The sequence below is a fragment of the Delphinapterus leucas genome, chromosome 10 (genome assembly GCF_059928025.1).
Source record: "Delphinapterus leucas isolate spDelLeu-1000000601 "Yukka" chromosome 10, BTC_Dleu_Yukka2, whole genome shotgun sequence".
NCBI lineage: Eukaryota > Metazoa > Chordata > Mammalia > Artiodactyla > Monodontidae > Delphinapterus > Delphinapterus leucas.
In genome coordinates this window covers 104,302,965-104,318,855 of record NC_143138.1, presented here as the reverse complement: position 1 = coordinate 104,318,855, position 15,891 = coordinate 104,302,965, and the positions used below count along the sequence as shown (strand labels likewise).

At 50.4% G+C, this 15,891-nt stretch overlaps 1 protein-coding gene across 1 annotated transcript in view; it reads left to right on the top strand.

The window, feature by feature from the left end:
- The first annotated feature begins 5,076 nt into the window (after positions 1-5,076).
- Positions 5,077-15,891, top strand: part of CHCHD6 (coiled-coil-helix-coiled-coil-helix domain containing 6) — a 125,837-nt gene continuing 115,022 nt past the window's right edge. Inside the window, exons 1-2 of the mRNA XM_022562497.2 lie at positions 5,077-5,265; positions 15,510-15,618. Coding sequence (XP_022418205.2) covers positions 5,179-5,265; positions 15,510-15,618 — 196 coding nt within the window. The 5' untranslated portion in view covers positions 5,077-5,178. The remainder of the gene's footprint in view (positions 5,266-15,509; positions 15,619-15,891) is intronic.

Here is a 15,891-nt window from a genome sequence, read left to right as displayed (position 1 = left end):
TTTAAAGGCACTGCTGACTGAGGCAAACTTTAGTGAAAATGAATTACATGGAAAGAAAGAGAGGGTCCTGCCATCTATTACTGAACAACATCTATCCATCTGTCAGTTGGAATCATAACCGCCTTTCCCAAGTTTCCTCTTCAACCAGGTTTCTGCCTTCCTTGCTTCACTCCAAACCCCACTCTCCTTCAACGGAGCTGGCTCTGCCCCTATCCTCCACCTCTCAGGAGCCATCCAGCTCACAGTACGCTCAGCAAAAGCCTCAGCGCGAGCCCAAACATCCTGAACGCTACAGATGGCCCCGCATCCAGCCACTCTCGTTTCCCAGGCCTGTACAGGGTGGTTACCAGGGCATGAATCACCCCCATCCTACAGATGAAGAGCCTGAGGTTCAGAGGTGGAGAGTCACAGAAAACTCGGAGATGCTCCCCAGCACCGGGGCCCCACTCCCTCAGTGACTCCTCTGGGTGGCTCCCAGACCGTGGGCCCACCCGAGCCTCCTGCGTGAGAGTATCCGTCACTCCAGCCCCCTTCTCATCAGGGCTCCACTCCTCCCCAGTGGTCTCCAAACTTTAGCCCAGAGGAAGCGTGTGTCAGCACACAGCAAAAGGGAAAGTCAGGCAAGTGACGAGCAGCAGCAACTTGCTTTCAAAGGTACAAACACGCCCGCGTCGCTGGGTCACAATCGTAGCACCCAGGAAACACCTTCGTAAGACAGAAGATCCATGGAACATGGTTACTGTGTGGCATTAGACGTGTGTATGCTGTCATCATGACACCTGTGCACAGAATGGATTGTGATTTTGTCTCAATGTGATCTTTCAGCGGCTGGAATTTCTCGGTTATTATCAGTACATCTTTCTTACGTGGACCTTCTCAGGAAACAGTAAGGGGTCAGTGAGCTGTTCATTCACCACTTGTGCCTGATGGTCTAGTGTTTAGATGTTTCCTTTCTCCTTCTACTCACAGAAGACGGCACTTCCCCACTCTTGCAGGTGGGAGGGTGGGAGGGGCAGTGGGCCTGAATGGCCAGTGGATGTCAATGGGGGTGACAGTTGCCGAGGCAGGGAAAGCTGGGGCTCCGTTCTCTAGGCTCTGAGGCTCACTCGTCCTGCTGAGTCAGCCGAGGAAGCCACATGTTCCAGACGTGCAGGTAGAGAGCCTTCTCTGGTGGCCGGGAATGCCATGTCCCGCACAACCACATTTTGCCTGAGTGAGAAATAAAACGTTAGGTTAAACCTCCTCAAATATTTTCAACTTCTACTTAGGTATAATATACATATTGTAAAATGCTTAGATGTTAGGTGCGTGGCTTAGTGAGTACTGATAAATGTATAAACCATGTAGCCACTATTCCAAGTTTTATTTTCCCGTCCATTTCCAGCCCCCTTCCTAGACAACGGTGTTTTTTAGTTTCCAGGATACAAGCTTTGTACTTCTTTGGCTAAACCTATTCCTAAGTGTTCTATTGTTTTTGGTGCTATTGTAAGTGGAATTGTTTTCTTAATTTCAGTTTTGGATTGTGAGTATATAGAAATAGAACTGATTTTTGTATACTGTTCTTATACCCTGCAACCTTGCTGAATTTGCTTACTAGCTCTGTTGAGTGTGTGTGTGTGTGCACGCGTGTGTGAATTCCTTAGGATTTTTATATACAAGATGATGTCTTCCACAAATAGAGATCATTTTACTTCTTCCTTTCCAATCTTTTATTTCATTTTCTTGTGCCGTGTTGAATAGAAGTCGTGAAAGCAGACATCCTTGTCTCTTTCTTGATCTTATAGGAAAAGCTTCCTTTTAGCTTTTAACATGGACAAAGCAAATTCCTTTTCTGACTTTTCTACTCTATCAGCCCATTTCTTCTTCTCTGCTTCTGGAGAATCCAATTTAAGAGACGCCAGCTCACACAACTCCCCCTCCCCCACGCCCTATACTGGTTGCCAAGTTACTTAAAAAAAAAAAAGAACTCTCAATAATAATAGCTATTGCTGAATGAGTTCACTAAGTCCAAGCTCTGGGCAAGCACTCCATGTAATGGTAGCACCACTCTTATATCAGGAAACTGAGGGGCACAGGTCTAGCAGGAGGCAGAGCTCAGCCTTGCATCCCATCTCACTGCTCTCTTTAGCACTGACTGCACTGTTCTCTGGGTACCACACTGCTCAAGAGCCATCTGACCAGATCTAGGTCACACGGTCACCTCCAGCTACAAAGGAGAAGGGAGTCCAGAGAGGGAAGTATTTTTTATTTCCCTAAGTGCAGAATTTTATTTCCTGATTATTATTCTGAAAAATTTCAAACCCATAGAAACAGTGGAAGATATAATGGATTCCAATATACATATTTCACCTAGATTCACCTATTGTTAACATTTTTTCCCTGAACCATCTGAGTGCAGGTTGTAGACACTATGACACTCCCCCAATACTTCCAAATGCATCTCCCTAAAACAAGAAATTAACTTTAATTCAATAACGTCACCTAGGACACTATTCCATATATAAAACTTTCCCAATTGTTCCAAGTACCTTTTTATAGCTTTGTTGCTGTTACTGTCATTTTAATCCACGATATAATCAAGATTCATGGCTGTGTCTCATTGTTATGCTTCATGTTTTGAAACTTTTTTTTCACGACGTTAGCTTTCTGGAAGAGTCCAGGACAGCTGTCTTGTAGGATCTCACATTCTGGATTCGTCTGATTGTTTCCTCACGAATGGATTCAGGTCACGCATTCTTGGCCACAACACTCCAAAGGGGACACTGTGTGTCCCTTACATCTCTTGGGGAGGGGCATCACTTCATGTTGTCCCACTCTCTGTGATGCTAAGTTCAGCCATTTAGTTAAGGAAGTGACCTCCAGGTCTCATCAATGTAATAGTTTTCTCTTTATGATTGTTCAGAAATCTGTGGTGAGACTTGGGAGTTGTCACTCAACAGCTTTAGGATCCACTGATGATTTCTGCGTGATTCAGTTAATTCACTGAGGGTCACAAAATGGCAATTTTTAAATCTCACACTGATTTGCTGGCATTCTTTTGTAAAGAAGACCTGCCCCCCTTTTTTACATCCCCTCTCTTTTAACGCATGGACTATTGCATTTTTTAAAAAGTTAAATATGTTGTAGGTTCAAACTGTCAAACTGCTATAATGCTCAAGTTGTCCCAAGTTTGGCCAGTGGGAACTTACGCACCAATTTTTCTAACCAGACACATTGTTACACCTAAGGAAGCTGGGTTCTGTCATAAGGAAGGAGAGAATGGGTACTGGGCAGCAAATAGGGGGCCTGTCCTAACACCTTACCTCCCCAAAGTCTCCATTTCCTGGGCCTTAGACTGGGGTAATACTCTCTCAGGATGGTTTCCAGGATTAAATGAGTTGGTCATGGATTAACTACATGCAAAGCATGTGTGCCTGCATCAGAGCCTGGTGCCACGAAGGTGCTCAAAAACCATGAACTTCTCTTCCCTTTCTCTCCTCTGCCACTGCTTTTACTAAAATCCTCACCCTTCTTTGGATTTATAACATCACTCTCTTCACCCTTTTGCACTTCGGTTTTCTTTTCAGGGAAGTAGGGATACACGACTTGCTGGGTTGTCATGAGGCTTAGCTATGCTGGTGTCAGTGTAACCCCACTCTCAGTCTTGTGGGATTCCAATTCTCTCCCAGGAGTTTGCACACGGTGGGAGCAGGGGAGACCACACACAGTCTCATAGTCACCTGTGGCCCTGACTCTTGTTTTGATGAATTAGTCCAGTGGTTAATTATTTCATCAACTCAGAAGTGAAATCCATCCCTTTCCTCAATTTTTATAACCCCTTCCACGGTCACAGGGTATTCGGGAGACCTTGAAAAACGTGAGGAACATGAAGTAGATGCTAAAATTGCCCCGTCCAGCTCGTGAGGCCATCCCCTGGCTGCTGTGGGTGTGGACTGCTGAGAGCTCACAGATGCCCGCTTCACTGGGCTGCCAATGACAGAATGCTGTGGGGAACAGAAGGCCAGTCCCCTTGCCTTCGAGCCGGGCCAACTCTGGACATAATTTGTGCTCCAGAGCCCAGCTCTGACGGCATCTCAGCTTTCTCCTGAGGCACTCCCCCAGTAAACCATTTGCACCAGAATCCCATACTCAGGCTCTATTTATAGGGAAGAGATGGAGAAAGATCTCCAAATCAAAGTATTTTGAAGGAATCTGGCAGATGCTCTTGTTATCCTAGAGGATAAAAATCCTCTAGCACTCCCCCTGCCGTCCCCCCCTCCCCCCCCAATGTCCACCTTCTTCTTCACCCAAGCTGCTCTCATCTCAGAGCATCTCACTTTTTCTTCCACCCTCTGCTCCTCCCCGCTTCCCTTCCAGGTTCGAAAAGCCTCCAAATGACCCTTACTATTTCATGGAGCAGTCGGGGGTTCCCCAGTTCCAGATCCCAAACTCAGCTCCGGGCCTACTGTGGCAGATGAACGCGAGCCAGCAGCTCAGAGAACAAAAGGTGGCTGGGTTCAGGTGGCCGAGGCTGTGAGCCGCAGTCACCGCGTCCATCACACGTGTGAGCCCGCGAGACAGGCGTGAACACGACGCTGGATACACGGTGCGTGTCTCCTCAACGCCGAGGGCCGTTCACTGTCCTCCCCGGGCCTTTAGAACAAGCTCTGGCCCCGCCGACAAAGCCCTCTCCACTCTGACCTTCAGCCCGCCTCCGGGTCTGCTCTGCACCCTCCCGCACTCGGGGCCCGCGCTGGGCCCTCGCTGGGCCCTCGCTCTCCTCCTGCCTCAGGGCCTTTGCACGAAGTTCTTCCTCCACCGCCTCCCCCACAGAGGGGCGCCTCCCGCCAGCTTCTCTCCTGGCACCGCGACGTCGCTGTCTTCCTCAGTGCCTTCACGCTCTCCGTCTTTTCACTGCAAACCTGCAGCGCCTCCGCCCGCCCAGCGCGGCCTCCTCGGTGGTGGCGTCCCGGTCACCGCGGCTACGCTCCTCGGCCAGCCATCTGGCCACGCGCCGTCTGGGCGGTGCGCCTCGTGCTCCTGGTCCAGTGGGCGGCCACCGCGAGACTACAGCCCCCACAATGCCGCGCGGCCCGCCCCGCGATTGGCTGAGCCTCGAGCTTCGGCCAATAGGACGCGGCCTTGTTGGCAGGTGGCGCCGGTCCCGTAAACGCCGGCGCACCGGAGCCCCCTCCCGCCATGGGCATCACCGAGAGCCGCGAGGGCCGAAGGGCGTCCCTCGGGATGGACCAGGAGGAGCGGGTCCGGGTGCTGCAGGGCATCCGGGTGAGCGGGCGGCCGGCGGGCGGGCGTGGAGGCGTCTGCCGGCGCTCGCCGCGAGAGGGCCGCGAGTTCGGAAGGCGCCTCAGGCCTGGCCTCCTCAGGGTGGGAGGACGGACGGAGACCGGGGGGCGGGGCCTCGTTACCTGGACCCCTGCCCGGGTGCGCCTTGGACGTTTGATCCTGTGCCCTCGCCGCCCGCGGACGCCCAAGCGTGTACGAAGACAACGAGCCGCCCCCCCTTGGGTTCCGGAGCCGCGCTGCTGACCTGACTGACCACCTCCCGTGCCAGTCCCCCCAAGCCCCCGCTCCCTCTTCGCTGGCCTCAGGACCTCCTTGTCCCTCGAGGTGCCGGCCTGCTCGGCTCGCGATCTCCGCACGGGTTGTGTTCGCGCCCCCAGTTTGCCTTATATCCGCTCTTGCGTTCTTGTAGTTCAGGTCTCACGTGAGGGTCCTTTCCTGACCATTCAGTCCAGAGTGCCTGCCCATCCCCGCGGTCGCACACTGGTTTTTGTCGTAGCGCTCGCTCATCTCCATTTGAAACTTCTGTTGATGCTTTACTTCTTTGTGTGTTTCCGACCGCAGTGTAAGCTGCTTGAGGCCAAGGCTCTTGTGTGACTGCAGACTGTATCCCCAGACTCTAGAGGAAGAATAAAAGCAGCTCACGCTTGAGTGCTTAGTGGGGGCCATGGGTTGTGCTAAACCCTTGACGGGTGCCCTGTCGTTTAATTCTCAACAGCTCTCCGAGAGGTCGGATTCTGTTCGCCCATTTTATGGATGGAGGACAGGCGGGGCACTGAGACATGAGGTACTTATCCAGGGTCACCTAGGTAACAAGCCGGCGAGCTGGGATTGCGCTCAGCGGGACTCCAGGGACTGTTCATTGAGTGCTCTGCTTGCTCCTGCACCTCTGCCTTGCACGTAGTGGGTGCTTTGTAAACCATTGCTGAGTGATTAAATGGACGAATCCCAGTGAAGCAGGCACCAGGTGTCCGTGGAATGCACAGAGCCGGGCATAGGTGAATTAGTTAATTAGGGAGCTGGCTCAGAAAAGGACATCAGGGCACTTCCCTGGCGGTCCAGTGGTTAAGACTCTGTGCTTCCACTGCAGGGGGCAAGGGTTCGATCCCTGCTTGGGGAAGTTCCACATGCCACGTGGTGTGGCCAAAAAGAAAAAAAAAAAAAAAGAAATGGACATCAGGAGGTGTGACTTCTAGATAGTTGCTCATTAGCTGTGTGACCTGGGGTGAACAACTCATCTGCTGAGTCTCAATCACCACATCTTTTGAAAAACGGGGGCAGGCTGTGATAATCCTAGGTGCTGCCTTGGATAAGGTGATGTGTGTGCACGTGTTTAGAAAAAGTACAGAGTGTTTTGTGGGAGCCTCTATTCTTAGCATGCCTACGTAGCATATTTGGTACTTGCTAGGTGTTATCCAGTCTTGACCTGGCTTGGGGCAAAGTCAAAATGGAGAGAAGACGGCCCTGCTCACGTTGGAAGGTGAGAGGCCGTAGCCGAATCAGAATTTAGAAAGATGCCCCAAGCTCTGCGTGGGCGCTCTCCCACTGTTGTCACCTGCTTTGGAGAGTGTTGGAAAGTTCAGTCAGTCAGGGTCTTCTAAGGGAACGTCATCTTCTTTTTTTTTTTAACATCTTTATTAAGGTATAATTGCTTTACAATGGTGGGAACGTCTTCTAAGTGGACAGGGGAGCATCATCTCTTTTGGGTTTTATATCAGACAGCCACGTTTTATTTCTAGTTCTCTTAGCAGTTCTGCAAAGTATAAATTCTCTTTAAAAATGGAGAATCAGGCTTAGAGAGGTTAAGGAGTTTGCCCAAGGTGTTACTTCTGGGACTTTAACCCAGATCTTTTTGGGTACAAGAAATAGCCTTTTCTCACGGCTCCAACCTACCCTGCATGCTCCCAGTGATATGCAAGGCAGTGTGAAAATTCTGTGACAGCCTCTAGCTGTCCTGACAGGGTGCTGGTGCCATGCTTAGTTCTACCAGAGATTGTTAAAACTAGAGGGAGCTTTGGGCAAACTCATAAGAGAAAATAAAGAACTTGTCTAGAGGCATAGAGTTGGGGGCACCGCCCCATGTTCTGAGACCCCTTCCTTCCTTCCTTCCTTCCTTCCTTCCTTCCTTCCTTCCTTCCTTCCATCCATCCATCCTTCCATCCTTCTTTCCATCCACTCGTGTGCCTGTTTTGAGAGAGGGAGACCAGAGAAAGGAGGTGATGGCAGTGCAGTGTTTGGTGTAAGGTTTTTCCTGCTAGCAAAGTGACTTGAGGGTTGGGAAGTCCACCTTGTCTTTAAGCAGGTGAGTGAAAATCACTAGAAAAGATCACTGGTTGAACCAAACGAGAAGTTAATTTAATAGAAAGTATAGGAGGTGTGTGCCAAGGAAGAACATCTGCCTGCTCCTTCAGAGAAAGTTAAATATTCTTTTTTATTTTTAAAAAATAAATTTATTTATTTATGGCTGCGTTGGGTCTTTGTTACTGCGTACGGGCTTTCTCTAGTTGTGGAGAGCGGGGCTATTCTTCATTGCGGTACATGGACTTACCATTGCGGTGGCTTCTCTTGATGCAGAGCATGGGCTCTAGGCGCCCTGGCTTCGGTAGTTGTGGCTCGTGGGCTCTAGAGCACAGGCTCAGTAGTTGTGGCGCATGGGCTTAGTTGCTCCATGGCATGTGGGATGTTCCCGGACCAGGGATCGAACCCGTGACCCCTGCATTGGCAGAAGGATTCTTAACCACTGTGCCACCAGGGAAGTCCGAAAGTTAAGTATTCTTAAAGACCTCTTGTATTTAATCCCCCCGACCTGGTCCTGGAAAGCATTTTAGTTTCCTTAAAATGAAATGCCAGGACCTTGCTAGTTTGCACACTCATTTGCCTAAGTTTACATAGAGAGTTCAAGCCCTAATTCCGAGGAAGGTAAAAGAAATTTAATTAATGCAAAAAGCTGCAATTATATTCACCTCTGTTTTTCAGAGCAAGCATGTGTGAAATACATAAAGATTTCATCTCAACCAGTGTGTTTCATCTCATCCTCCAGTAAGAGGAGGTACACACATAGCCACAACATCCCGTGTGTGACTGTCCCCTCTGCCCCTGCACAGCCATCTTTGGTGACTCAGCTGAAGTTGGTTGCATGTCAACATGCAGACCCCTGGCTGTTCTCCAGCCTTTGCCTCTTCCATCCACTCGGTTCCCGCTCCCCTTCCCAGGTCACTTCCCGAGGCTGCTGCTCTAGCTGTGTCCCCAGGCTCGTTTCACCCTCAGGGCTATACCACCTTTACCATCATTCATTGCCACGGGAGGCAAGTCGGGACCACTGCTGAAGGGAAGATCTCGGAGGAGGTCGAGGGACACAAGGGACAGCTCCCCGTGTGCCCACACCAGAGAGGCCAGGTGTCCCCGACGTGTGGGTACCGCTTCACCGCCACCTCAGCAAGTGCTCACTGTGAACTGGGTCCTGGCCTGGCAGAGACTACAGGGGACAATGCACAGGGCCCTGCCTCATGGAAACCTCATGCAAGGAGGGGGAACTGACCAAGAGAAGGAAAGAAGGGGCAGAAGAATAAAAAAGAATTGCAAGTGCCAAGAAGAAAACAAAAGGGATGTGAAGAGTGATGGGGCTTCCTGCTCAGGTGGGCTGGTCAGACAGTGCTGTTTGGATGAGGTGATGGTGACGACGGGCCTGGGCCAGCGGGGAAAGGCTTCTCTGCTCTGGGCTGAGTGGTTTCAGGGCACTGTGTCACCTGGTCCCCAGGCTGACCTTGGGAGATTTCATCCCAATGCAGAGGTGAGGAAGCAGGTTCAAGGAGGTGAAGGAACCCCCGGTCACAGTGAGTTGGTGGTAGAGCAGGAAGCTCAAGCTTTCTGGCTCCATAGGCTGTGTGCTTGGCAGCCGCACAGTGGTTGGGATGGTGGAGGAAGTTGGCCAGGTGATGAGGCTAGACTGGTGATGCAGGGCTGTTCACACGTTTCTCTGGAGGCAACGTTGTGGTTCTCTATTCAGGGCTGGAGCTTTGGAAAGATTTTATCTGGTGATAGTGACTTTTAAAAAAATGGCTTTATTGAAATGTATTTTACATGTAAAATTCACCATTTCAGGGATTTTTTTAAAGCAAATTTACAGAGTTGCTTTAAATTTTTTAAAGCAGATTTACAGAGTTGAGCACAGTGGGATTTTAGAACATTCACGAGGCCTAAAAAGTTCCCTTGTACCTATTTGCAGTCACTCCCCACTCCCACTCCCAGCCCCAGGTAACCACTAAGCCTTCTGCCTCTGTGTTGTTTGCCTTTTCTGGACATTTCATGGAAATACATCGTGTATCTTTCATGTCCATTTCCCTTCACTTAGCACAATGTTCTTGGCGTTGGCTCCTGGACTTTGTGGTATGTATTAGGAGTTCCTTTTTATTGCCGAATACCATCTCATTGTATGGATATTCGAGTTGTTTCCAGTTCTTGACTACTATGAATAATGCTGCTGTGAACATTTGTACGTAAGGTTTTTTTGTGGTCATTTGTTTTCATTTCTCTTGGATAGATAACGTAAGAGTAGAATTGATGGGTCATTCTGTTTATGACTTTGGTGACTTATTAGGTTTAACTTTTTGAGGCACTGCCAAACTGTTTTCTGAAGTGGCTGTACCATTCTACATCCCCCTCAGCAGGATGTGAGGGTTCCAGTTTCTCCATACCCTCACCAACACTTGTTATCATCTTTTTGACTACAGCAATTCCAGTGAGTGTGAAGTGGTACCTCACTGTGGTTTGAATTTGTGTTTCCCTAATAACTATTCATGTTGAATGTTTTTTCATGTGCTTATTTGCTGCCCAGATATATTTGTTTTTTGGTGAAATGTGTATTCAGGTCTATTGCCCACTTTTAGTAGCTTTTGATGGGGTTGTTTGTCCTTTTTATGGAGTTATAAGCCCTTTATCATATTACGATTTGCAGATACTTTCTCCCAATCTGTGGCTTGTCTTTTCATTTTCTTAATGGTGTCTTTGAAGTGCAAACATTTGTAATTTTGATGATGTTTAACTTATTTTTTTTCTTTTAGTGATTGGGCTTTGGCATCATATCCCAGTAATCTTTGCCTAACCCAAGGTTATAGAAATTTTCTCGTTTGTTTTCATCTAAGAGTTTTGGCTTTTATACTTAAGTCTGTATCCATTTTTAGTTATTTTTTGTGTATGATGTGAAGTAAGGCTCTAAATCGGGTTGGCAAATCACTCTGCCATTTTAGGGTGAAAGCAGCCGTATACAATATGTAAATGAATGGGTGTGGCTATGTTCCAGTAAAACTTTATTTATAAAATCAAGTGTTGAGTCGGATTTGGCTCGAGCACTAGAGCTTGTTGAAGTCTGCTCTAAATACATCTTTTTTGTTTGAAATATTTAATTTTCTCAAACTACATTTGTTGAAAAGACTGTCCTTTCCCCGTTTGAATTACCTTGGGACCTTGGTGAACGTCAGTTGATCATAAACATAAGGGTCTTGGACCCGGTGGGTTCCACCCTGGAGAGAGGTCACTGCATGTCTTCCACAGCAGCCCTGGTCTCCAGGATCCCACCTGCCGTCTCTGCAGAGCGTTGCCTGGTTCCACCCTCTTGCCCTCCTGCACTCCACCCCAGTCATCTCTTTTGTCCTCATTTGTGAGCTGTTGACCTCCGGGTTTTAAACACCCAGACCATAGGTGTCCCCATGCTGCTGGCCATGTCCCACTGCAAGTCTCCTGGGCGCCTGTGATTCACTGCACCCCCCACTGCCTCTCCCACTCTCACTGTTCCTGACGTGTGAAGGTCCACCCAGCTGGTCCCCACGCAGGAAGCTGATCCCACGGGCCCTTTTTCTCTGCATCTAATGTCAACTCTTGTGTCTTCCCTTCCAGCTGCTTCTGTTTCATCCTCTCCTTTTTACCTTCAGGAACTCTTGATCTCAGCCAGGCCCGCCCCACCTTCCCCTTGCCCATATGACAAGTTGTTCTTTCTCCCAGCAGGCTTGCCTGCCACAGATCTGTACTTCCTGGCGCTAGCAGGGTAATGTGTTTTTAAAAGGTACATTTTACTTTTGAGCAGCTCTCAGGCAGTGGGGATAAAATCCAGACAGTCCCAGTGGAGGTCCCTCCCTTCCAGGCCCAGCGGCTTCGCTCTCAGAGACGGCGCCCCCAGCTGGTGGTGTCAGTGATCATTCAGGGTTAAAGCTGAGGTGCGACCCGCTTACTTCCCACCCATACGTGCTTCCCGCTGTCTCCAGGTTCAATGCAGATTCCTGGGCCTGGCTCCCGAGGCCCTCTGTGTTCTGGTGCCACCTTCTCCTGTCGCCGCCCGTCCCTCGGGGAGGACACGTGCTGCCGTGCTGTTTCGAGCTGTGCTCCTCTGTCTGCAGGGCTCTCTCCCTTCCTTGGCTAAATTCCTCCTTGGCCTTGCGACCAGTTCAGGGGTTCCCTCTGTGCTCTCGCTGGTCACCGTCCTGGGTGGGGGGAGCTCTGCCCCGTGAGCAGGACCTCGTCTCCTGGTCTGTGGCCCCAGCATGTGACCCGGAACCGGGCTCAAGTCAGCAAGATCCTCGCTGGGCAGAGGTTTAAGCTACTGGCTCCATATTTCTTGGATGAAACCATCAGTCCAGAAACTTTGTGGTATTAATCGACGACATTTAAAACTTGGAGGCGTTACATCAATTCAATTTTCAGTTTTTTGGGGGGAAAGAATTGAAAGTCTGGTCCACATTTCCAGGTGGCGCCCCTTGGCTGGACCTATGAAGTAGCCACCCTCTCCGGGGCTGTGCTGTCTCCTGTCCTCGCCACGTTGTCCTGGCACTCCCGCTTTGCTGCCAGGCCCGCCTCATTTGTTTTTGTCACCTGCCTGGTCCCGTGGGCGTCGGTGGTTGCCACCTTTCTGGGGGGGCCTCCAGGACTCTTCTCATCCAGATACTCGGATTTAAATCTGTGGATCTAATTGCAGCTCACGGAAAACTGGAGGACTAGCCAACAAAATCTCCACAGCAACAGCCGCAGGCAAAGCAGAGGAATCTTCTTAGAGTCACAGGAGGGCAGCGCCTCTCCGGAGTCAGGTGTCTGGGCCCCAGGGGCCGCTGACAGACCCAGCTCGTCTGGAACATGCCGGTGCTCAGCCTGCGCGGGGGAGCCGTGGGCCAGGAAGCGTGAGAGCAGCAGGCTGCGCTCAGCGGGTGCTCGGAAGGCGGCGCGTGAGTGGCCGCAGTGGTGGCCGTGGAGGGTAGCTGGCTGCTGACTTGGGCCAGCGCCTTCCCTCGCCCTTGGGTCACGTTTGGGCTTGGGATCTCGGTGTGCCTCTCCGGCCTGGTCACCTGGTCCAGCCTCCCTCTCACACATGCCTTTGTCAGGCCCTCGGACAGGCCAGACTCGGCCCCTCTCAGAGGCTTTGCACTCATCCTCCCCTCTGCTCGGAACTAGATCCTTTTTTCTTGGATCTCAAGATGGGATTGTGGCGGGGCCTCCTCCCTCTAGGGCGGTGGTCTCCTGTTAGTGCCATCTCCCCTGAGGGGTCTTCCTGCCATCCCATGTGCACCCGGCCCTGCTGGACTGTATTTTATTCTTTCCCAGCGCTTAACCACTAACGTGCTTCACAGATTTTAAAGACACATATTTTTGAAATAGAGATCCCCTGTAATATTGATAGGTGGAGAAATCCACCTCTCACCCTTTGCCGTTAGTCCCCGTTTCCCCCCTCCCCCAACCCCCAGGCAGCCAATCTAGTGTCTGTCTCTAGAGATTTGCCTCTTCTGGACGTTTCACACAGGTATGCGGCCTTTTGTGTCTGGCTTCCTTCGCTGAGCACGATGGTGTGGCCTGTGTTAGTAGTTCATCCCTTTCTATGGCTAATAGTCCATTATTTTTATTCACCTACCCGTCAGTTGATGGATATTGGGTTGTTTCCACCTTTGGCATCGCAGATAACGCTGACGTGAATGTGCAACTTGCTGTGAACGTGTATTTGCATTTGTCTTGAGTGGGTACCCGGGAGTGGGATTGCTGGGCCTAATGGTGACTCTGTGTTGAACTTTTGAGGAACTCCCAGACTGTTCCCCACTGCGGCTGCACCATTTATTTGCCACCAGCAGTGTAGTAGGGTTCCAGCTTCTCCATGTCCTTGCCAGCAGTTGTCACTATCTGACTTCTTGATTATAGACGTTCTAGTGGGTGTGAAGTGGTCTCATTGTGGTTTGAATTTGCATTTCTCTCATGACTAAGGATATTGAGCATCTTTTCATTTGCTTATGGGCCATTTGTGTATCTTCTTTGGAGAAATGACTCTCTGATGCTTTGCCCATTTTTAAATTCGGTTGTTTTTCTTTGTATTATTGAGTTGTGGGAGTTCTTTGTATATTCTAGATACATGTCCCTTGTCAGATATATGATTTGCAGATTCTGTGGGTTGTCTTTTCAGCTTACTTGATTGTGTCTTTTGAAAAACAAAACTCTAATTTTGATGAAGTTCAGTATATGTTTTCTCTTTGATTGCTCATGCTGTTGGTGGCATATCTATACATTCACTGCCAAAGCCAAGGTCAAAAAGATTTACGCCTGTGTTTTCTTCCAAGAGTTTCATTGTTTTAACTCCTGCATTTAGGTCTCCGATCCCTTTTGAGTCAGATTTTGTATATGGTGTGAAGTAGGGGTCTAACTTCATCCTTCTGCACATGGATGTCCAGCTCTCCCAGCACTCTTTGCTGGAGAGACTATTCTTTCCCCATTAAATGGTCCTGGCACCCTTGCCAGTCAGTTGAGCACAGATGTATAGGTTTATTTGTGGGTTCTCAATTCTCTTCCACTGCTGTGTGCGCTTGGTCTTCTCTTGTTCTATAATCATTAATTAGCTATGTGATTTGTATCTGTCTTAAATACTAGAGGGACTCAGTTATTATTATTGTAATCTTTACTTGCTATAAGAAATGTTCATGGTAAAAAACTGAAACACAGAAGTGCCCAAAGTGAACGTCCTGGCCCGGCCGCTCCTGTCCCATGTGCAGGACACGCCCCAGGACGTCTGGTGTGTGCCCCGAGTGGATGCGTACATGGGGAATGTGTGTGTGCCAAGGTCAACGTGTATATATCGCAGGTCTGCGTCTTTATAATTGTGTATCTGTTTTACAAAGTCGAGATACAAAGTGTCCTCTGAGTCCCGGGTCAGCGGTGGCATCCTTCCATGGCAGGCACATGTCTTACCCGTCCTTTCTCGACAATTCCGCGGTGTTTCATAGGAGGCGCACCATCATTTCTCTCACCACTGCCTGTCGTTGCTATCATGTTGTTTCCTTTTCCTGTGCGAGTCCAGCGCTGCTGTGCACACGTGGGAGCACTTTCCTCGCCTGGATCCCTGAAGTGGAGCTGCGGATGGTGGACTCGGTCCTCAAGTCATCTTAACGTCTCCCCTCGCTGTGCTTTGCGATGCCTTGCACATACTGGGCACTTAATAAATATTTATTGCTGTCAACTCTTAGGGACTTTTATTCTGGATTCATCCCTCGCTGGCTGTTTCATTTCAGTCAAGTGTTTTATGACACCCTCGTACCCATTTCACTTCCTCTACAATGAGGGAAAGATTTGATCATCCGGTCGTCACTGGGGGAGCCAGGGTGAAATGAGCCAGGCCGTGCTGGATTTTCTGCTGTGACGGTGGCCCTGGTGGGACTCAGACGGGAGGGAGAGGTGGCCCCGGCCCTCAGGGTATTTACAGACCATTAGATGAGGCCGGTAGAATGTGAGGCACTTCCTAAGAGGTGCGCCTGTTGTAACAGGGAAAGGATTGGGAGAAATGGTCCTTAACTTGGGTGCTGTCTGGAAGAGCCCACCGTAGTAGAGGGACCCTGGGACGCCCACAGGGAAGGGTGAGGTTTGCACAGCTGGAGGCATCCACCCTCTGTACAGGGTGGGGCTGCAGTGGTTCTCAGCCGAACGGATTCAGGGCAGGAGAGAAGGGGAACTCGGGGTCCCCTGAGGGTGTGGGAGCAGAAGGTGCAGCCGGGAAGCCAGTGGGGGACACATTGTGGCCCGTGGAGTCCAGGCTGGGCGTGGCGTTGACCTGGCGGGTGCCAGGCCAGCACGAGAGGTTTCTGTGTGGAATTCCTTACGTTATTGGGGTTGGTCTTGCAGAATTAGTCTGCTCAGAAATCTGGGGCATGGGTAGAGGGGAGTCTTCACTTCCAGAAGGTCTGTCATTTAACTGTTCCCCTCAATCCTTCCCACAGCTGTCCGAAAACGTGGTCAACCGCATGAAAGATCCCGGCCAGCCTTCCAGAGTGGGGCCGCTGACCCCTGCAGCTGCCGCCCTTGTCTCCTCTGAAGGCCGGGAGAAAGGTAGGCCGGGGTGGCAGTTCTGCGCGGGGACGGAGTGGGCGCTCCTCCTGGAGATGAGCTGCCGGCTGAGCCTGCGGGCGGTGCATGACGTGAGCGCCTCCCGCGAGAGAGTGGCCCCCGAGCCGGGTGCCGTCCTGTTCAAGGATTACAGCGCCGTGTAGTCAGAGCCTCCGTGACCATGGCCAGGGCCGGAAGTTCCCCACTGTTCCAGCTTCTCCGCACGTAAGCAGTGAGTGGGTGACCTTGGCGCCAGCCCCAGAGCTCTGACCTGCC